Here is a 23,383-nt window from a genome sequence, read left to right on the forward strand (position 1 = left end):
TTCTGTTCCTGTGCTAGCCAAGAGAAACACAACACACACCCTTTTTCGTTAGAGTTGTGTTGAAGACTCATTCTGAGGTAGTAAACCACGAAGGTTATACTATGAAACAAAAAGTGATTATTCTCCCCTGTTTTAACAGAACAATTGGTATGTGAAATCCCACTAATTTCTCAAATAATTTTGTCATTTGCCCAGAAGTGGTAGAGGACAAGAAGAGCCTGATGTTTCCAGTGACAAGTTATGATTATCGAAATCCAGCCCTGGTTCCCTTTGCAGCAGATGGGAAGACATGTAACTGGTGCCATGGCCAAAAGTTCATCTAAGGTGGGGTGTAAGGAAGCCCATGGTGGGAACAGATTTAGGGAGTGCCTCAGGGCATAGAGCCAGTTTGCAGACAAGGCAGCTGAGCACATGCCTCTAACACTGCTGGTCAAAACTGTCATGGCCAAAATCCAGGTGGGGAAGAAGAGTCTTGGTGACTCCGATCAACCTTAGTGAAAAGAGGCTTCCCTCAATCAAAAATGTCATTGCACCCTGCCACCCCAAGTGTGGCATTTGCATGTATTAATAGGTATCTCTGCTTTTGGGAACCTTGCTTTCTAATTTGAGGGATTTAAACATTTTCCTTTGAAAACTTTGCTATGAATGTGGATCGATAGGGGAAAAAAAGTGGGGCTGAAGTTTTTACTATGTTCTCTTGACTATAGGAGCAGCCTTCAGAAAAATGCTTGTAAGATTAACAATAAAATCACAAGAACTACAAACATGAATTCACCTGCTTTTAAGCCTTCCTAGTTAGGTCTACAAAAAATGCAGAATTTTGCTCTTACCAAATGTACATTAAAATTGTGCAGCTATATTTATATAACTATTAATCCCATAATAATAGGGGTTACATTTTAATTAAATGTGTCAGAAATTCAGTTTCTTCTTTGCCATCTGCTTAGACCTGACATGGCTCTGAAGCAATTAATGATGCTTAAGCCTTAGACAGAATATCAGTTCAGCACTTTTCTTTTTATTCACATGGCTGAACGCCAGCCACAGTAGCATAAACAATGGGCCCCATGAGCTCTTACATCAAGGCATTCAGGGCACTGAGAATCTTGTCTTCAGATTTCTTGTTTTAAAATGCATTTGGCATTTCTAAGGTAAATGCCCTGTATGTCTTGTTCAGGGTTTGACATCTTGACAAACCTGCAAACTGATTCTACTGCTGCTTCGGAAGTGCTCAGGGGCGTTGCTGAGAGCATGAGCAGGTTATAGAAAGGCTGTGCATGTAGCTGCCAAACTCACCAGTGAGCTCTGCTGCAGGAAGATGTCTCACCTTTTCTTTCCTTGAAGAGGAACCTCTCTGTCGTGCATGTCATTGTCACCCCTTTGAGTGGTTCTCTTTGTAACCATCTCAGGCCCTTGCTGGTTTGCAACAGCAAATTCAACCAAAGCTTATTTCTTAAAAGGGAAGCAACAAATTTACAGTTTCGTTATCTAGCAAATTTATGCCTTTTTTTAACTAGAATGTAAATTTGGTTTATTGTTTAATTTCCAGGTACTTTTTCATTGCTTATTTAATAGATTTCTTCACAAAAAGAAATAAAGGAATTTTGTTCCGTTTTGTAGGTACAAGTTTCTCTGGAACATATCAGGACTGGTATTTAGCTTGCAGGGGGATTCTACATTTTGCAAAAGTTCAACACAGTTTTCTTATAGCCTGTCCTTTGAACAAGCAGAATTCAATTACAGGAGTTCTTGAATGGCCTCCAGTCCCCCTCCTCAGGGCAACCGGCTGGTGCCCAGTGAAGCAGTCTCCTCAAAACAAGCATCAGTTTTCCCTGGAGACCTGAAGCACCTACATCTGGAGCACCTGCTTCCTCTCTGCTGACATGAAAAGAAACAGAGCCATCTAGGGCTTACTGCCTAAGTTATTGCAGGAACTTAAAATTTAGGTGCAAATTTTACATGTTTCAGTAAATGTAGCATATATTCCACGCCTTAGAAGTTATTTCATGCATAGTGCTTTATTCTTGTGGGTTTTGTCAATTCTTGTGAATTGAAACCAGACTTCTACACTGAGCTGGCATGGTTTTTTTTTTTGTTTTTATGAGTCGTTAGACTATTATAAGCCTTCAGGAGGGCACAGATTTCTACATATTGTGCACTGACATGCATACCAGACTATGAAATCACATGTTTTGAAAGCAGTTCTGCATATCATTAATTTAATAATATAAGACTGCTGGCCTTCCATAATGTGTTCATTGTTCTTTAAGCAGAACCAACTCAGCTGTTTTCCAAAAGCCACGATGTATTTTGAAATGAATGATGGTCTTAAAAAACATCTCCACTGACTACAAACTTTGGGATCTTTGAAAGGCAGAAGAATCAACTGGAGTCACCTCAGCTGGATAAAATAGTAACTGGAATTCCACAACAGCCAAGATATAAAGCATTTAATTTAAAAGAGGCAATGCTGGAATCCTAATTTTGCACGCAGCTAAATTTGCTTGTACGCTTTTTGCTGCATGCTGAGCATCACTCATTAAATGTAAGATCTCCATCTGAAAGGTAATAGTGTCTGTCCATCATGCAGAATGTCCTATCATACTGGCAAAATGGATTTTTATTGAAGATGTAAGTAGTGCTGGAGGCCTGTGATGGAGCTGAAGCCGAATTAGGTTACGGGTGCAGAGGAGCGGTTCGTAACTGAGATTCCTTGGGGAGTGGGGAAGGTCCCCCTGGAAAGTAATCATGCCTAGGCCTCAGATGGCTTGTCCTGCTTCCATTTTCACCCCTTATGAATTATTCGTCCCTGCTAGTTGAAAAGGTCATGGGTCAGTACTGCTCCAAATCCCTTGGATTTTGACAGAAAAAGCATCTCATGAATAATGAAGCATGGCTTTGTGCACACCAGGGTAACAGCTGAGTGAGGAAGAAAGGATCCTCCCCACAGAAGGAACTTCTGTGTGTGTTTTGAACAACTCATCACCATGCACAAGAAGTCAGTTTGTATCTGCAAGTATTAGCACAAGCTCCTAACCAGAGGACACATGTTCAGGAAAAGCTGAGAACAATGTCTTGCACGTTTCCAATCCCGAAGAGTGACAGTATTTGAAATGAAAAATGTTCCTTGAAGTGTCTTGCTATATAAATCATTTGGGAGTGTGTCCTTATCAGTTATTTAGAAGTGCTGAATTTTAGCTGAGAAAATGTAATAGCAGAACTCTGGTTGAGCCTTGGCTGATAACCTAAATGTGCTGACCATGAGAGGCATACGGATTAAACCTAAAATCCAGAGACTAAAAATGAACCTTGAATTTTCAAGTACACAACAAGCTCTGAAAAAATAAGTCAAATTCAGGTATTTTTCAGCTTTGGCTGGGAGTCCAAATTCTATCCAACCTGTTCTGTTGCTGACTGTGAATGACAGCTGACTGGATATAAGAGCGAGACAGGTGAAACCAAGGGCAGTTATTTCAGGAGGCAGCACCAGTCAAAATGGCCAAAGAGAAGAGCTATTGCTCCTACCTGTCTTTCTGTAATTTAGATCAAAATATGTCACAAAAAATGCATAAGAGCTTTTGCTAAGGTCTAGCATTTAACTGTGCATGAAATCCCATTTCCTGTAAAAGAAAAACAATATATTTTTTTCCAGATCCTCCTCAGGGTAGTAACCTGAAAACATTTTGTCACTGAAATAAATTTTGCACACAGCTAATCTTGAAGCTTTACAGTACCTGCCAGTCAACTACTAGTTTGGAAGTCTCAAGAGCAAGTGAGACACTGTCTTGGTATTTACCCCATACTGTAAACTCCTGTTCATCCAGCACATGCTATGTGTACATATATGGCATTTGAGCAGAAATTACTAAAGTGTATATTTTCCTCTTTGTTTTTACTTGGAGGGTTTGCTTATTTGTTTACCACTCTTTTCTCTCTGGAGGAGGACTTCCTACATTGCACAGAATCTTGATGAGTTTGTTGTACAGTTATCAAAAGGACAATTATGAGTGTGGGATTAAATTAACATCTGTTACAGGTCAGACTTTCACTTGAAGCCTTCCCGTGTTTGATTTTTCATGTTCTTTGATCCCAGAATTGCAAGAAACTATTTACTACAAACCTATTTAAAACCTTGTGGTGGAGAGCTGTATCCTGAGTATAATCTGAGAGAAACAAGGCTGAATAAAATATAATTCTCATGATGCTCATCCACATGATGCTTAATTAGTCCTCGTTTGGGGCAGCTGAGAAGCTGTGAGCCAGAATAATCAGTGCTTTTATGGATGGTAATGTCAGATGAATCTTCAGAAGAAAATGACAAAAATATTTGGGTTTTTTTCCTTCTCATTTTCAGGCATCATTGGATTACAGGATAGGGGAAATGGAAGCTCAGGAAATTAATTTACTTGACTTCTCCAGCTCTCTGCATAGCTCTATGAGCTACTGAGAGAAGACATGGTCTAGAGTTTTTGGTCTATTACAAACCAAAAATAATCAGGGCCAACTTGGTCCTAGAACAAGCTGTCATAACACTCTACCTCACCTTCATCCACAGCCACAGATACTTGCAGATTGTAAATCATATAAATTTAGCTCCAGTTTTTGCAGGAAGGAACTGGGTATTTATGCAGCTATTTATGCAGCTACAGCTGTTATCCTGCACATTTGATTGTTTTTCACATACACCATTATGGAAAAAAAAAATTCTTCCTCTAGAATTGATAAGTCCATTTCAGCCCCCACTTTGATAATTAGCATTTGATGAGGCTACTTGATCTTGCATGTAACACTTTTCATCAATACTTGGTGTCACTACAATGCATTAAGTACTAATGCATTATTTCTAGGAACATTAAAGTCCAGAATGATTGCCACAGTCATTGTTTTATGGAGTCAGCAAATTAGAGAAACGAGTCACGGGAATCTTAAAGACCATTAGCCTGTTTTTATGATATTTCCAGAGGATGGTATGTCAACTTATGCGATTTGAATGGGTGTTTTTCTCTTATTTTAAAGTAGTATTAAAGAGAAATTTAAAGTAAGCTGTAAATATGCATTCAAGACATTAAAAGAATCTTTTTCCTGAGAATTAATGAATGTGGTAAGTGCCCTGTGGTGAGAGAGTGCTGGATTTTCTTTGAAGTCAAAACTGAGAATTCTGGTTGGTGATTTTCTAGATGATAAGAACATTCGTCTGATAGCAACAATTATTTTTCAGTGAAGGCTACTGCAGCCTGAAATATCACTGTGCTCTGTTCCTAGTTTTATCACTGTCTTCCTGACTTCTATTCCACTCGAAGACTGAGTCCCTTGCTTTTGCAACGCACTTCGCTAATCCCTACAGGCATCATGTCTTTTCAAATTAAACCACAAATGTGGCCTTAAAGTACTGGTGAAAATCTAAAGTAAATCTGCAAGGGAAAAAAAATATAATTTATGCTGGAAGTCCAAAGTAGTAATTCTTATGCTTCCATAAAGGTGTGGATGGGAAAAGAGAAAGAGAATGAATTTGAGATGTTTCAGCCCAGATGAGTACTTGTTACCGTTAATTTCCTGGTGTCTGGGCTTGTCAGTAACATTTGGGGGGAGATGTGTTTCAGTGCTCATAAGGAAGCTGTTGTGTTTATGGGGAAAAAAAGCAAAAAGTCCTTTTAATATTACTCTCCAGTCCATAATCACATAATCACCTCCTACACCAGAGTAACTGGTGACAAAAACAGAAGGCACAGCATGAGCTGGGAGTGAAATACCTGTCATGCAGCACCGTTGTGCCTGCATGTATAGTCTGGGAGATTTACTCGAGATTCAGCCTTGCACAGTACAGGTGGTGCTGCTGTGCTATCAGTGGTCACAAAGAAGCAGAAATTAGTGCAGAAGGATCAGAGGTGGCTTTCAGCATGCCTTTGTGCAGCTACTTTTCCCTGCTGGCTGGCGTCTGGGTCTGTAATGTCCAGAGGAAAAGAGCTGGTGCTGTTGAGCTGAAACAGCAGTAAGTGGTGCTTGGAGGATGTCAGATTGAAGTGGGAGCATGAAGAAGTCAGATTTGGCCGTTCATGGGTCTAAGTAAATGGGATCAGATTGGCAGTGTCTGGTTCAGAAAACTGAAATAGAATTAGGTGAATTAGAATTAGAATAAATGGCCACCTAATCAAGAGGTGTGCACATGTGATCACCCAGGAGGTCAGGTCTGGAAATTCAGTGGATATTTAAAGGCATTAGAGGCTCATAAGGATAGAGAGGAGCAGCAAATGGTATTTTCAGAAGTGACTCCTATTACTTAAATTGCAATAAAATCTGTGGAAATCAGGCAGTGAAGTACTTAATGCCACCCTGAGAAAACTGCAAGGTGCCTGTTTTTATCAGTAAGTACCTATGTGCCTCTTAAAATCCTGACTGTCAGAGACATCTCCTACTTGTAAGGCTTTAGCAGTGCTGAATAGCAGAGACTGAAGAAGGATTAAGACACAAATGCTGTAGTGTTTGAGCCCTCTCTGTGTAATGTCTGTACATGGCTCTATTTGTGTGTCTGGTGCCCCACAAGGAAGATGGATCACGTAGGGACGTGCCATCAGAAAGCAAGGATGTGGCACACAGACGTCCTAATAGGTATCAAAGCAGAGAACAAGAAAATCAGAGCATTGTCTTGGATTCCCATTCCCCGAGCAGATGAAGAGGAAAGGAGGACATGTTTAATACCTTGTTCCTTAGATTACAGCAGCAAAAGTACAACCTGGCTCCAGGGCTAAATAAAGAAGGAAAGCTAACTAAGTCCTGCCACCAGCTGTGGTGGAGAAAGGCCCCCTGTGTTCTCCAGGAGGATTATTGGTATTACTGGTAACTGGAGAGATTCACATAAAATTGTAGGAAGAGTAGAAAGATAAACTTCCAGATCAGGTAATCAGAAGTATAAAGAAATAAGTTATTCTTTTGCAAAAACCACTCTCTTCAAAATCTTATAAATACCATGCAAATACTATCTTGCAAAATAATTTAGCAATATTGTATTTTATAATATGAGCTAATTAGTGATACATACAGGAGACAACAGGACCTTGAAAAAGTCAGCTTAGCCTTCACCAACTGTCAGGGACTGTAGTTTAAATGCAGAGCTGGTGAACATTCAGATGCATAGTAGGCAATCAAGCAGCCACCAAGAGAATACAGCAAGGAGCATAGAGACACATGAAGCTGCATAAAAGAATACTTCTGTGACAGTAAACATCAAGATGTGAACAGAGGAGCTGAATTTGATGTGTAGATCAGGTCTTGTGGAGTAAAACCTGATGATGGAAAGCAGGGTCATAGATAGACTGGAAAGTACACAGTCATGTCAAAGCCTGTAGGGAGAGCAGCTAAAGAAAAACCAGAGCACAATCAGGAAGCAGGCACTGATTTGGAGTTTGGATGTATAGGATAATAGGCTGTATAAAGCAGCAAAAAGGAATGGTTTGTAGGTGCCAGGCTGACACCAGATGCTGTAATATTGGAGTAACCAGATACAGGTAAGAAACTGAATGTCAGGTAGATACATATATACAGAACTGTGGAGACATCTTTGGGATTATTCAAGGGAAGAAAGCAAAATTGTCATCCAGCAACAGTGAATGGCAGTTACATGATTTCGTAATCCCTTGGACTATATTCTAGTACAAGCATAATAGAAAGCACTTGAGATCATGCTTTCTGTAATATAGAAGACACAGAAGGCCCCATTGTCAGTGCAAACAGGCAAATAGATGGTGCTTTTGATGCTCTGCTCTTTTGGCTTGAACTCCACTCTGCAGAGTCAGTCAGGCTCAGCCCAAGGTGTCTGCAGTGGCCACTCTAGGCTGGGGTAGCTGCACCTCTGCAAACTGACTTTGCTCATTGTGCAGAGGGAGGATCATAGGAGCTAAAGAAGGGTTAGCATGTGTCTTACAAGAAAGATGAAGTATTGGTCAGCTCCCAGAGCTGGATGTCATTGCTACTAGTGGAATGAGTCCTGTGATTGGAGTGCTGGCACCAAGGACTACAGGCTTCAGGAGTAGAGCAGGACAGGTGAGGTGTGGCACTGTAAGTAAGTAAGGGAGAGGTTCGATTGCACAGCCCTTAGAGTTGGTGATGATGTGGTGAAGTGCCTCTGGGTGAAGACTGGGGAGAAGGAAAACAAGGCAGGTAATGTGAGGGTGTTTACTACTGATTGCCCAATTGGGATGTAAAACACCAGTGAGTTATTCTATGGGCAATTAAGAGAACTCTGGATCAGTAGCCTGCCCATATGGGAGATTTCAACTTCCCAGACATCAACAGGAAATATCATACTTCTGTGACAAGTCTTGGAAATTCTTGAGGCTTATAGGAGAGAACTGCTTGTCATTCATACTTAGTGAGTCAGCTAGGAAAGATGCCTTCCTGGGGTTGCTGTTTGTGAACAGAGAGGGACTCACGAGGGATGTGACAGTAGGTGGCTGTCTTGGCTCCAGTGTTCATGAAATGACTGAGTTTAGGATTTTCACTGTAAAGACAAAAAAAGGATGGCAGAGTTGCTTGCCTGGACTTAATGAGAGCAAACTTTATGCTATTCAGGGTGTTACTTAGCAGAGTGCCTGGGAATCTGCTTTTAAGGACTTCAGAGTCCACATATGCTGGTCATGCTTTAAGATTCACCTTTCAGAAGCACAGGAGCAGAGAACTTCACCATGCTGTGAGTCCAGCAAGCAGAGCAGAAGACCAGCTTGTCTGAACAGGGAACACGTTGTGTAGGTCAGGAGGAAAATGAAACTATACGACCTCTGGAAGCAAGGTTAGGCTTCTCAGGAACCTGACTACTGAGCTGTGGTTCATTTACGCAGGGAGAAGACATGAAAGGCCAAAGCTCAATTAGAGTTGAAACTACCCAGTGTTGTTTCAAATAACAAGAAGGGCTCTTTTTTCAGATGATTTCTAAAGAAAAAAAAAGCTGATATTTGGTGAAGGTGGTGAATACTCGATAATACTTGGTCAATCTGACTAACAGGAATGAAGAAAAAGCAGATGTGTTCTATGCACTTTTTGTCAGCCTTTAGTAGACCTTCAGCTTCCCAGTCCCCTGAGTTGGAGGACCACAAATGTAGGAATAGTGACTTTTTATTTGTGGACACTGGAATTGTAAGGGACCAGCTGTATCAGCTGCATATTCACAAGTCCATGGGGCTTCATGGGATTCATCCAAGTGTTCTGAAGGAGCCAGTGAATGTTATGGCAGGACCCTTCTCAACCACCTGTCAAAGATCTTGGAGGTTTAGGGAGGTCCTGCTGACTGGAAGTTTGATGATGTTACTCTATCTACAAAACAAAGGCATGAGGGAAGACCAGGGAACTACAGACCTGTTAAATTAGGCTCAGTTGCTGGAAAAATTATGGAGATGATTATACTGGGTACTACTGAAAGGCATTTCAAGAATGATACATTCATAAGGAACAGCCAATATGGTTTCCCAAAAGGGAAGTCCCATTTAACTGTTTTGATATTCTTCTATAACAGGGTCACCTGCCTAGTGGATGAAGGGAAAGCAGTGGAAAAGTTTTTTCAGGATTTCAGTAGGCTTTTGATACTATACCTCAGCATCTTTCTGGACAGGTTGCTCAGCCATGGAATGAGTGGACTTGTGATGAGCTGGGTGAAGAACTGGCCAAAGGCCAGATCTCAAAGGATTGCAGTGAATGAGGCTACAGCTGGCTGTTGACAGGTCACCAGGGTGTTCTTTGGGGTTCAGTTTTAGGGCCAGTTCTGTTCTCTCTCTCCCTCTCTCTCGCTCTCTGTATATATATACACACATATACATATATATCAATGATCAGGATGCAGGAGTTGAATGCACTACTAGCAAGTTTGCTGATGATACCAAAATGGGAGGTGCTTTTGACTCTCTTGAGGGACAAGATGCCTTGCAGAGGGATGCAGATACACTGGAGAATTAGGCAATGATTAATGGGAAGAAATTACTTAACAATTCAAAATGCTGGATTCTGATCCCCCTAGGATGGGGTAATGCTAGGCACAAGTATGGATTAGTAGGGCAGCCCTGCAGAAAGGGATCTGGGGGTGCTGGTGGACAGCAGGCTCAGTGTGAGACACCAGAGGGCAAACCCCGTCCTGGGGTACATCAAACAGAGCATCACCAGTCACTCAAAATTATCTTGCTGTATTCAGTGTTGAATGGCCTCAGGCCTCCCCTGAAGCACTGTTCTGGGCAGTTCTGGGCCCCACCACAGAAGGAAGATGTGAAGGTCCTTGAAGGCATCCAGAAGAGGACAACAAATCTTGTGAAAGGACTGCAAGAAATGTCCCAAGAGCAGCAGCTGAGGACATTGTGCTTGTCTAGTTTAGAGAGAAGGAGGCTGAGGGGTGACCTCATTGTTCTCTACAGCTTCCTGAGGAGGGGAAACAGAGATGGAGGCGCTGAATTCTTCTCCCAGGTGTCCACTGACAGGATGCATGGGAGTGGTCCTGTGGGAATGCCCCACAGGACATTCAGACTGGACATTAGGAGGCATTTCTTTACTGAGAGAGTGGTCAAACTCTGTAACAGGCTTCCTAGAGAAGTGGTTGATGCCCCAAACCTGTCAGTGTTTAATAAGCATTTGGACAATGTCCTTAATTGGTTAACCTTGAAGTGGTCAGGCAGTTAGACTTGTTGCAGGTCACTTCCAATATAAATATTCTATTTTACTCTATTCTATCCTATTCTGTCCTTTCCTGCTGTGATCTTCTCTGCCTTTACAGTTGTACCCTGAGGCTGTTCATTCAGGTCTCTTTTTTTCACAAGGTAAAATCTAAATTTTATTTCCTAGCAAGGGTGGGGACTGATGCATTTTCTGTTTTCTTAGAGACAGTTTCTCTTGTCCAGAGCACGCATACAGTGGTAAAACAACATGAAGAAGTTTGAACTAGTTGATTTCTCACTTAACTCTTGGATAAGGCAGCTGCCAGGTGTCTCAGCCCAACATCTTCTGCAATCCCTAACCCCATTAACCAGCTCAATATAACAAATGAGGAATCATTCTCCAGCTATCCCTAGATTTCTTAGTGGGCTGGTGTGTTTTTTCTGTAAGTTGATACTAGCTCACTGACATGACAGGCAGTATTAATAAAGCCTTAGTCACAGAGCTGGAAAGAATGCTTTTTACACATAGGACCAAGAGCTGCCTGGATCCTTCTTTGTTTGAGCAAGCAGCCAGAAAATTAGAGGAAATAATGAGAAAAAGGAGATGTACTTGTCAATACAATTTCATGATTGAGTGTAGATGTTGGTGAGAGATGGGACATCTTGCTGCGTTTTGCCAAAAGCTATGGAATCACAGTGCAGTGTTCCCATGTTTTGTTGCACGATTTCCTAATGATACTGTGTACATACACAGCAAAGCAATATAGCTCAGTAATGCACTGTCAAGACAGAACACTAATAATTATATGGCTTCTTCGGAATTAGGGAACCTTGAAATCCAGTAATTAAGTAGCAATATGTGTCTTGGTTCAAACTCTGTGTCTTGGTTTAATTCAGTGTCATTTTTAAGTGCAAAAATTGTCCCTATGTTTGTGTTCCAGAAATCAATATGTACTGTTTGTTAGAATTTTGAAACAGAAAAGCTTTAGTGGAGGCCTGTGAGCTGCTCAGAATCTTTGCTGTGTATAACACACTCTGTCTGAACCTGCAATTTGTGGGTATTGGTTCCTACTTTGTAGAGCCATTCTGCATATGGACATGCATATGGTTAGACTTACTAAAAAAACTTTTTCCTCAAGTAAACCTCTACAAGTCCCATCAGCCCAGCTCTGTCCTGTCTGCAATGAAGATCTGTTGCTACAGGCCTTGGCATTAATTCAGGAGATGTTTCCAGTCAGGATTCATTTTTGACATAGATGAATGAGGACTTTGGTGAGACAACTCAAAAAGAGATTGCCCTACATAATTTGGCTGAACATTAGACTGAGCAAATAAATGATTACATTTAAAATTGCCTTTCACATTAATAGCTGGAGAAGATCTGTCCAGCTGTCTATATGAGAGTGGAGATTTATTTTCCAGAGTAAAAATGGAATGAACTACTTTCTCCATTCAGAGGAAGTTTTGGGTTGCGTAGTCACCTTTTTTTGAAGAAGAATATAAGAATATTCCTGATGATAAAAAGAGTATATAGAAATGAGACTACATTCTGGAAATTGAATAGCACCTTCTTCTCCAGAGATCCATAAGCATTAACCAAAAGAGTACCAATTACAAAGAAGTTTTTGATGGGAAAATAGTACTTGTATCAGAGAAGGTACTATTGCAGAGATGCACTTGCTGAGCTGACTTTACAAAGCAGTTAAGTAGTTTTACATTGTAAAACTTTTAAGATGTGCATACAACATACAACTAAAATGTCTCTGACAGGTACATGGAAATCCTTTGTGTCAGAAATGTATTTTTGGAATGTGTAAAGCTAGAATATGCCTTTTTGAATGCAGTGTCATAAAGTTAGAAAATCTAGGAATTAATAAAATATATGGTTTATTCTCCTATGCCTTCACCCCATAGCAATTTAGGAAGTGATGGGCTTCATCTTAAATCCCTATGTGTTCTTCTTTGTGTATTTTCAGGATTCTTCTTTGATTGGAACAGCCACAGTGGCTGGTCCCAGGACAAGTGCAATAATTGGAGATCAGGGAACACCACCGAAGGTCCAGCTCCCCCTCAATATGTAAGCAGCTCATCTCAGTCACTGTGTACTCTTTGTTTCCAATTGTGTGTGTGCATGCGTGTGTTTGCTTGAAACCTGAATGCCCAAATCTCAGCTCAGGTGTATTCTGAGAAGAGAGAGATTGCAATTTCAGACATGAGGCAACTCCTGCTGAAATTGAAAAATTAATAGAGAAGGATGAGACTTCCCCCTTTCTGTGTGAGCCCTTTTAGACTTTATTTATTATTAGCTGTATGAATCACGGTGAAGTAAACTGAGTACCTCTGAGCTAGAGAAAATCTTCTTTCATTTAAAGCTCTTAAAAAGGTGTAGTCCCATGCAATTAAACACCTGATATATTTATGATTAACCAGAAAAAATGGCCTAGTTTCACTTTTTTTGGTGCCATCAACAATGAAGGAAAAAAGGCAATGAATGAACTCCACATCTTTGGCATGCAGTCTTGTTGAATAGTGTGTAGAATAACAGAAGGTTCACAGAACAAGAAGAGTAGACTTCATTATAGCAAGTCTCTTCTAGCCTGGTTGGTTTATCAGATACTTGTCTAATTAACTACTGAATCCTTTCCTCTCAACACATATACCTTGTAAAAGCAGGACAACTATACACACACACACACACACACACACACACGCACACATCCATATTTTTGAGTTTTATGGTTTAGCTAAAACAAGGTCTGAATTCACAAAATCCTAAAAATAATAGAGGAGATCTTCTTTAAGAACAACAGGGTGTTGGATCAGAAGAAAAAAAAATTCTTCTTAGCTACTTATTTGAGATCCTTATACCTGAGGGATGCCCCACATCACTGAATGTCCCACGGAGAGATCTCATCATCACCCTGTGTTCACCCTGCACAGATCGTGTGGCACGTAGTGGGGCACATGTTTATTTCAAGCTTTGCCCTGACTAGGAAGTGGTAACTGGCAATATTTGAAGTACCTAGTTGCTGGATCAGGACATTTTCCAGCTCTCTGGCAATATCCCTGACTCCATGCCTCAGCAAGCCTACCCTTCTCCCTCCCATGCTTCTCCTGTCATCTCCCTTGTGAAGCAGCCTTGTAATCCGGTCTGTCATTCTGCATTTGTGAGCCAAGTTCCAGTCAAAGAGGATACATTATTTGAAAGCTGTAGCAGTAGTGGGGAGGTGCAACTCTAGACAAAGCCCTGGGGCTTCTGCATTCTAGGCAGCTACCCAAGGCCAAGAACATTTCACACTTAGACCTTTTTCAGGGAACTTCTAATAAACATTTTGGGTTCTTCGAGGTCCCACTCCCAACCCTTAGCCTCACTGTTTCACATAGCCCAGAAGAATCTGATACTACATTTTGCAAGATTTCAGATTGTTGTTTTAACACTTTTATTCTAGGCTGAACAGAGTTAGCTGGTGAAGTTTCACACCTAAAATCTAGAGAACAGTGAAATGTTTCCAAATCCGAAGACTTTGGCTTAAGGCAAAATCATCCTCAGCAAATGGGGCCACTAGACCTGATTTCCTGCCAGAGGAAAAACCCAGAAACAAATTCTGGGGAGGGAAGCTGCCTGCAATCAAATTGTTTTCAGCCATGGATGAGAGCAGGCATCCCCCCAGCTCTCCCACAGCCACCTCCCTGCCAGGAATGGAGTTTATGCCTGCCCACAGGGAGGGCTGCAGACCCAGGCTAGGCCTGTCACTGGGTTTGGAGAACCCTGTGCTTCTGCAACTAAAGAGAAAACCCCCAGGGATGGGCATCCTCACTACTCCCCCACACACAGGAGGTGGGATTGCTGGTCCACAAAGAAAGTGCTGATCACTTGTGTTGTCCCAGGGTCACCCTATATGGTTATCACACACAAGCTTTCATCATTTTAGGCATACAGAGATTGGTCTCTTTCAGTGTGGTGTACCTGTGCTGGACTGTTGTACACCTTCTTTTAGTCTCTGCAAGGATTTCAATACTCTATCCAGAGGATGTTTAGGCTCATTGTGATATTGGATATTCAGACTTACTGCTAGCTGATTTGGGGGAATTTTCTGAGTGAAGCTAGTAGGAGAGAACAAAAAGAAACTAACAGGAGATCTGGAGATAGCTGCAAGGCTCAACAGCCTATGATCCACTTAGGGTAATTTTCTTTGCACCTTCTTCCAGAATCTCCACCTGTAAATTGCATTATTACATGTAGCCCCTTGGGGAAAAAGGCTAAGTGAGTCTATCTAAAATGCTCTATCCCTGACCCCCTGCTTTACCCATAGCTTCTGAATCTGAGCCTGTGTACACAGCAATTTCAAAAGGGACAGTCAAAGCCACACTTTCTGCTCCCTCAAGTGAGTGCAGTCTGCCACTTTAGGTTCTTGCAGAGCACAGTGCTGAAGGATTAGCACTGAAGCATGCAACCTTCTTTCTTGTCAGGATGATGCATTTTAATGTTCTTCAGATCATATATAGCCTCATGTTTTCCGTCAGGTGAACAGCTACAGACTGGCTCAAGACCACCTGATTACATAGGCTAGATATAGGTGGCTTGTCCCATCTGTTGACAAATGAAATACTGATTAAAATTTCTGATTAAGTCTTTGTACCCCATGCATGTGGTAAAAAGAGCCAGGCACATCAGTCCAAGATTCCCCAAAGAGCTGGTACCAAATATTTCATATTCTGCTCATTAGTGCTGTTTATTTACTATCTTCAGAGCAAAAATAAGGAAATCTATGGTACAATAAAGAAGTAGAATCAAGAAAAAATAACTATTTATTCCTCAATTATATTTCCTGGAGACCAGAAGTAAAAAGTCATGTATCATTTTTATTGGCTGAAAATCTACAATCACAACTGCTAAAGTTTTTATTTTTTCTCTGGTTCACTACTATACGGCGGGAAGCAAACCTCTTCTCACCCACCTCTGAGCCTAAGAGCATTCTGCTGCACTTTGTAGTGTAAATGCACTTTCTTTGTTTTCCCATTTCTCTTAATCTACCTTCACTGCCGATAAATCACAAATAAATAAAAACCTCAAGAAGGCACAACATTGATCAAGAATTATCAGAAATCCCTTTTTGCATCTGTAGAAAAGCGACAGTACAAAAAAATCTGGTATTTACAAAGAAAGTGTTGTTCTGTGTGTGCACTCTTGCTAGTCTATCCCAACTTTCCATTATTTCCCAAAGTGCAAGCAATCATTCTTAATTTTCAACAAGAATCTCTCTAAACAGAGAGAGAATCTGTAGGGATTTTAAGCTGTAGCCATTTCACAACAGTAGACACATCCCTGAAGTAGTAACAGAAGAACAAAAGAGAGATAAATAGAAAGATTCTTAACAAAGGGAATAAATAAAAGCTGTAATTAAATAAAAAGCTTTAATATTGGATCCTATATTGAAGATTTATTAGAATACTTGCATACAAAACATCCAAAACAAATTTTACCACTTCACTTACTTAAGTAAAAAACTCCTTGCAGAATGTGGCCCTTTCTCACTTTTTGTTTTACTAACATAGTAAAAGAATTACCATACCAGATCAGAACAGTTTGGTGTGTTGTTTCTAAACTTCTGAACATAAATAGCATTGAGAAAGCTGCAAGGAAAGCTTTTGAAATAGCCTACTCATAAGAAAATTTTCTTCTTAAACTCCACAACAGAGGTGGATCCCACCCTGAAGCATATGAATGTGTACTTCTTCCAGATGTCAGGATTTGCAAAGTCCTCTTACTCGAGCCCTTGTTACTCCAGCTGTCACTGTAATTGTGTTTTTCTGAAACCTTTGCTAAGTCCTTAACTTCGGTGCTGCTTTGTGGCACTGTTTTGCTTTGGCTGTGCTCTGAGTGAGAAGCATGTCTCATCAACTTCTAAACTACTAAAACCACTAAAACTAAACTTCTAAACTACTTTTACCTTTTATTCTGATTCGTTATTCCCTTGTTGTCTTAGAATCCAGTCTCTGCCCTTCCTTGTTTGTGAAGCAGCCTGTAATCATGTCCCTTTTTAACCACAACTTCTTAATAGTGCTTCTGGTCTCTTTCTGCTCTGTGAGGCTGGAGTTGGAGCAGGACAGGTGGTGGTTGATGTCACCTGTGTGCTCTCTCCTTGTGTGACCTCTCCCCACAGCTACCTAGCCCTGTATGCCTACAAGCCTCAGAAGAACGACGAGCTGGAGCTGCGCAAAGGGGAGATGTACCGCGTCATAGAGAAGTGCCAGGACGGCTGGTTCAAGGGCGCGTCTCTGAGGAGTGGGATGTCCGGCGTCTTCCCAGGCAACTACGTGACACCTGTTTCAAGGTGAGGACCACTAGCCTGTACTGGGGCTCAAAGGGATTCTGGATGGCACTGAAAACCGTGTATCTCTGCTTTTAAATCATATTCCCCTTCCAGAAATTCTCTGGTGGCGCTGCAGACTTCAGTAATAATACTTGCTGGTTGTAGCATTTGAGTTATCCATGTCCTCAGGAGATTGCACTAGTTGTCTTAGATGACGGCACTTTTAGGCTAGGCTAGGTTTTACTATTTTAAAGAATATGTTGGCTAATGATTTTGTTCTTGTAAAACTACTGGACAAGTAACAAAATAAGAAATGCTTGTGTTCTGCTTTTCAGTAGCTCCTCATGTCAATTTTGTTCTTCTTAAAGCAAAGATCTGGGATGATTTGGATCTGGACTAATGTTTGAACAGTTAAAATTCCAAGGTGGTAGGAGAGTTAAGTAAATTGTCTGATTTTACCTACACCCGCCTCAGTTGCAGCAGATGAGTAAAGGAAAGAATGGCATTTTTGGGGGAGGAATGCCATTTGTCAGAGTTCATTATTGGACAATACCAAATCAAAGGTGAGAAGCTGAGAAGAAAGTCCATCTCTGTGTCCTAGACTGTTTGCCCTGTGTGTTCCTTGCGGGTGAATGCTGGCATGTGTATGCCCATATCTCCTTTAGAGCAACTGTGGATTTGCAAACTGAACTCATTCCTTCTCATGTGCTCTCAGTCTCTCCTCCCAATGCACATTGTCTCCACCATCTTTGACTCCTCTCCAGAGAAGGGCACCTCACAACTCAGACACAGTTGATCTTGAGAAATTGATCCAGCTTTGTTGCATCTAAAGTTTATGTCAAGTCTGTAGCACATGTTCTGAGTAACACAAAAAGTTAAGAACCTATCAGAAGGCAATAATTAAGCCTGTGATAGTCCTAATATTGCATTTCAATAAGGAAACCCCAAATATTAATTCACTGGCTCTTCCCTGTTCATCAATCTAAATGTATTTACCTTATTTTATAGAGCCCCTTGGCTGCCTTCACTCCTTGCCTCTTCAGCTCTTAATTAGTAAGGAAGTTTGTGCTGAAGAGTCGGTTATCTGAATCAGCAAGACTTTATTAAATGCAGCATGTCACAGCTAGAACAAGACAGAAAAGTGCTAAAGGGCAAAAGTGCTTTCCACAAAATCTGAAAGCAGCATTATGATTATATTTATGATCCCGTGGGCTAATTAAGTTCCTATATAAATCACCCTCAGTGAGACCAGCAATAAAAATCTGATAGCAACAAAATTTCCTATTTGCCCTACTTTCAACATACTTTGTTCCCCTTTGACAGAAAAGCAGAGGATTAGATTCATACATGTTTTTCTGCCACTCCCTACAAAATCCAAGGAAAAGGAGTTGTGAATTTAATAACACTGACTAGATTTATATGCTGCCAAAACACGTGTGAGTGGAGCATTACGGAAAAAGAACAAAACTCTTTAGATGGACAGACAGACACAGGGCAGCAGAGAAAATTTGCCACATTCAACATTCATCCATCTCTGCTGGAGTCACAGATAGTTTCTGTACTTATTGGTGTGCATGTTTGCCTGAACACAGCTCTCAGTGGACTGTTAGATGTGCTTTTCTGGCAAACTCAATCTAGTGCAGATGGCCAAGCCAGCTCCAGCTGAACCTTCCTGCCACCCTGCCAGCTCTTCACAGCAGATGACAGACACTCAAGATTTCCATCTGGTGGGATTCCCAGATTTTCCCAACCTGGAGACTTATAAAAAAATTGAAGAAACTAGAAAATCAGATATATTTAGCAAAATGTAATCCAGGCAAACCTTGCACCATGAGATGAGTCAAGTCAGTGACACCACAGTGTTGTCTTTCCTCTTGTGATTTTAGGGGGAGGGAGGATTGGGCAGAAGGCATAGCTTTCCTCTGCCCTTTTGGACCATATTCTTCAGCCTGTGCTTTGGTCTTTTTCCATCAGAATTCCACTCTTTTGGCTTTCCACTCTTTACTTAGGGTTATTTCTTCTGTCACCCATGTCCTCTGAACCAGACCAGACTGTTCAACATATTCCTTTACACTCTTCTCCTCTCTGTCTTCCTATGCAATCTTGGGGACCCAGAGTTTCCCCCAGTTCCATACCTCATAGTCTACTCTTAACACTTTTTCTGTTATTCTCTCCTCTCCTGCTAAACCCTTGCACTGTCTCATTCCTTTTCCTCCACCTTACTTTGTTCTGCCTCATATCCCTGTGCTGTCCTTTCCTGGAACAGGACCTTGGTGCAAGAAGCAGCCCAGGACAAGAAAACAGCACAAAATGACCCATCTGTTTCATGGCATTTACAGCAGGGGAAAAAAATAATTCAGGAACTTGAGTTAAGAAACACAGAGAAAGAGCTGATCAGCAGCAGCTGAGTTTGTCCACTGATGTCTTTCTAAGTGTCCTTCTGTCCTAGTCAGAGTTTTTAGCTCAGTGGTAAGAGGATCAATACATGCTATAGTCTGAACTCAATTCATAGGAGAAAAAGCCTTGTCCCTTCCCTCTGAGGTCTACTTGGCCACCCAGGTGAAATACAAATTACGCATGCAGTTAAAAGTGAGGAGTGAGAGAGGTGTCAACGTCTGTTTGGACTTCTTTTTCATTCAGGTCAGCTGCATTCCTGTCCTTGTTGCATTCCCTTAGCAAGTCTAAGCTAGGGCTGGTTACATCAATAGGGTGAGTGTTCAGCTAAGCCAAGCCCAGTCAAGTCGGCAGCTTCTCAGTCCCGTTCCATAGCCACACACAGATTTGGTGTTATCCATCTTTGTTTCTCCCTGTAGGGCTGTATGCAGGTTTGGTCCAAAGAAAAGATCTCTGAGTCTGTTTTAATTATCACGCCGTGTGAAATAGCCTCTGGCACACAAAATGACATCTGGGAGATACCCATTTCCTCTGAATTAAGATTTGTGATTTTACTAGAAACTATTCAGACAGAAATGTAGGGTAATAAAAGACATGATGAGAGAAATTATCTTTTCTATTTTTACCCTGCACTTCTTCCATTAGAATAAAAGGGTGAAAATATCCCCCAGCATGCTTATAAATGCGTCCTGTAAAGATAAGTATATATGAATACCTCAGTTTACTTTAACAACTGATGGGGTATCATGTTAAACCCCCTAAGTAAGTGGGGGTACTTGTCAGCACTGTGGTTGGGTATTGGGGTCTCTGCAGCACGCTTACACTGTGGACTTGTCTCCATGCAGGGTGCCAGTGGGAGCTGGGCAGCCCAGGAACAGCGGAGCTGGAGGAGGTCCAACAACAAAAGTAGCCCCAGGAGCCATCCACCCCATTGTGGCTGGTCACAGCAATGCCACCACAGCTGTCAGACCAGTTGTTCCCATCACTGCTCCCCAGACGCATCCCCAGCTGCAGGCAGCCTCTCCACAGCTGAATAACTGCCTGAGGTACTCAGCACAGCAGCCAGCCAGCCAGCCCCGCAGCGCCATGCAGATGGGTAAGTGCTCACCCTGTGCCTCCTGCAATGGCAGGGTTGATCTGGTACCTCTCGAGAATGTGCCCGTCCCCACAGCTCTTTCTTGTTTTAGCCCAGCCAATGTGGAGTTTGTCCATTGGTGATAGAGTATGTTTTCTTTGCTAGCAATATTTATGGGTTTCTATTGATCTCTGGGAGCCACATTGTGTTTATCAGATTGTTCTGTTGCTACAGCTGAAATAGATTGTAGTGTTTACAAATATTTATACAATTTATCTGAGTGAAAGCAAGCACTTTGTATACTGAGGAGATTAACAGTTCTGAGTCCGGTTGTCTTGATGATAAAAAAAAAGTACTGTCCTTACTCCAGAGCAAGTAATACATGCCTTGAAATTAAGAAGCATTTCATTGGGCTTCAGGGATGAAAGACATTTATTAGGCAGAACGGGACCCCGTGTTGGTGGTAAAGCAAAGGATCTGAAAAATGCTACCACCTTTTTGAAGTGAGAATAAGAGCTTCTTGCACCAGGGGGCCTCTGTTCTTTCTAGGTTCCCTTTCTGATGTACAGCATAATTTTCTAGAATACAATTTATTCCCCTTTCCCTGATGTTAAACAGCTTCTGATGTTGAATAAAGTAAAAGTAAATCATGGGGTGAAACTTTATAGAGCTAAATTTAAAACATTTTGTTTCTGATATTTTATAGGGATGTGAGCCATTGTATTTACAAAGGCAGATCAGTAACGACTGTGACTGCTGAAAACTGAGGTCTTAGATACAAAACAGAGCAAACACAAATGAGAAATAACCTGCAGAGTAAGTCATGAATTCATACCTTTTGAAGCCAGAAGGCACCATTATGACCATCTAATCTCACCTCCTACACAGTCCAGACCAAAGGGAAAAAACCATAATCAAACACTTGAGAATCTCAGTCTCGAAGAGTGGAGACTCCTCTGTTCAAGAAATGGTGCAGGGCTTTACACGGTATCCATGTCACACTGGGGAATAATTAATTTATCCTCCTTTTGTCTACTTCAGAAAGTGCTGCTTTCCTCTAAACTCACACTCTTCCAAAAGGTCTCCTACTCCCAGAGTGCAAAGACAAAAATCTCCCCTTTTGGGTGAAGTGCTCAGGAAGTGTTCAGGTGCTCCTGGTGCCCATGTCAACAGGCAGGTGTCTCCCCTGAAACCAAGGTGACAGATTACTCTGCCCCACAAGCCTGGCATGTCCCACACCTTCTTTCCACACCTCCAGCAGCTTCCCTGATTTAAGATTGCTCCTCTAGGTCACTCTGACATCTCTAAAGTGCCAAAGTGTTGGCAGGCAGGGTGATCCAGGGACCACAGAGTTGTTCCAAAACCTCCTAAGCAGAGAATTTTCCAATCTTTCCAGAAGGTTCATGAAATTGTTGCTTTAATTAAGTAAACCTTTGTCAGGATAAATAAAGGAAGATTTCATTATTATCAATAGTTGCCTCCATAATGCCTGTCCTCACCAGCATCCTATGGACCAGAGCCCCTGCAGGACAGGTCAATGCACTGACTTTTGGAAAAGCTTTCCAAGAGAGGCAAGCTGGCACAGTATTCAAATCACGTTTCTATTGGCTTGCAATATACATGAATAACAAATCAATTTTCTACAAGGCCACTAATGTAGAAATACACCCAAAACGAAATATGAGTGGTGTAGAACAAAAATAGCCTTCAGTGATCATTGCTAATTAATAACATGTTTGATGTAGCACAGTCCAGATCGAGATCCCAGAGCAAAGGCATACATTGTAACAGTAAGCAGATGAATCTACAGAATAAAATGTGCTCAGAGTTCATTTTTGTCAGGCCATTTTTATTACTGTTTCTCATGTTTTATGTTTCCTTTGTGTCTGGAAACACCAAGTCCTACATGAAAGAGGTGATGTACCTAATATGATTATCAAATCAGTGTTCTGCATCCAGGTACATGCAGAGAAATTCTATTTGTATGCTTTCTCTCTAAACTTAGGAAAGCCATTGCTCCCTAAAACAGCAGTTCAAAACCTAGATGCTACAAGCTTAGCCATCCCAAAAAAATTATATTTCTCATAGCAACGTTGCTCATCAGGTTCCAAATGGGAAAATCAGGAGGGAATCACTTGCATATAAGTAGTGGGTACCTTGCTTTCTGGAAGTGAATTGGACTTTCAGTGCATGTTCTTAGTAGTCCTGGGAGGGGAAGGAGTACTATAACTAATTGTGAAAATAGTCTTGAAGGTGTCTGGAATAACAACTTTTAAGGCCTTCCTCGTGGTACATGGTAAAATGGTATCAAGTCACAGACTGACTAAAGACAGCATAGCTGATTTACTATAAATGTTAGTGAAAAAAGATGATATAGAGTTAAGGAGCTACTGTGAGCGAGAATCATAAACTTTGGAAGTGCTAATCTGATGATGACTGGCCCATCATGTTCAGTATCACATCAGATAATAGAGCAGAAGGCTGGGAGATGAAATTCCCTCCTGGCAGGAGTGCTCAGCTGGTGTAGTGAGTATGATTAACGGCACTCTGTCAATCTAATACCTGCTAATGGGTGCCACTGATAACCATAGGAATAGAAACTAGTGGTTTTTGTTCTAGCACTGTTGTTTAGTTATAGATTGAGTGAAGTCCAGCTGCATAAAAGTTCGTCCTTCAGATGAATTTGTCAGAAAATGACAGATCAAAGTAGGTCAGAAATTTTCCAGTAAAATGTATATTGATCAAAGCAAACCTGATTTGCTGGACTCAGTTTTTTCTCACGAATGGGTGTAGTTCAACCAGACCAACCATGAGCTGTACTGGCTCATGTTGCTAAGGGAATTGATGGCTTTCCAGAGTTCTTCTCCATATTAGAGAACAGTGCAATGATCACTTTGTATGTTTTCACATCCCAGGTGAATAACCTGACCAAAATAGAGGCTATTGTGGGGTGAGTGAGCATGTTTTGCTCAGAA

At 41.4% G+C, this 23,383-nt stretch overlaps 1 protein-coding gene across 1 annotated transcript in view; it reads left to right on the forward strand.

Annotated features, from left to right (window-relative positions):
* SH3RF3 (SH3 domain containing ring finger 3) overlaps nt 1-23,383 on the forward strand; it is a 244,115-nt gene that overhangs the window by 184,352 nt on the left and 36,380 nt on the right. Inside the window, exons 5-7 of the mRNA XM_014885074.2 lie at nt 12,602-12,702; nt 16,790-16,960; nt 20,179-20,429. Coding sequence (XP_014740560.1) covers nt 12,602-12,702; nt 16,790-16,960; nt 20,179-20,429 — 523 coding nt within the window. The remainder of the gene's footprint in view (nt 1-12,601; nt 12,703-16,789; nt 16,961-20,178; nt 20,430-23,383) is intronic.

Source organism: Sturnus vulgaris, chromosome 2, assembly GCF_052056855.1.
Source record: "Sturnus vulgaris isolate bStuVul1 chromosome 2, bStuVul1.hap1, whole genome shotgun sequence".
Taxonomy (NCBI): Eukaryota; Metazoa; Chordata; class Aves; order Passeriformes; family Sturnidae; genus Sturnus; species Sturnus vulgaris.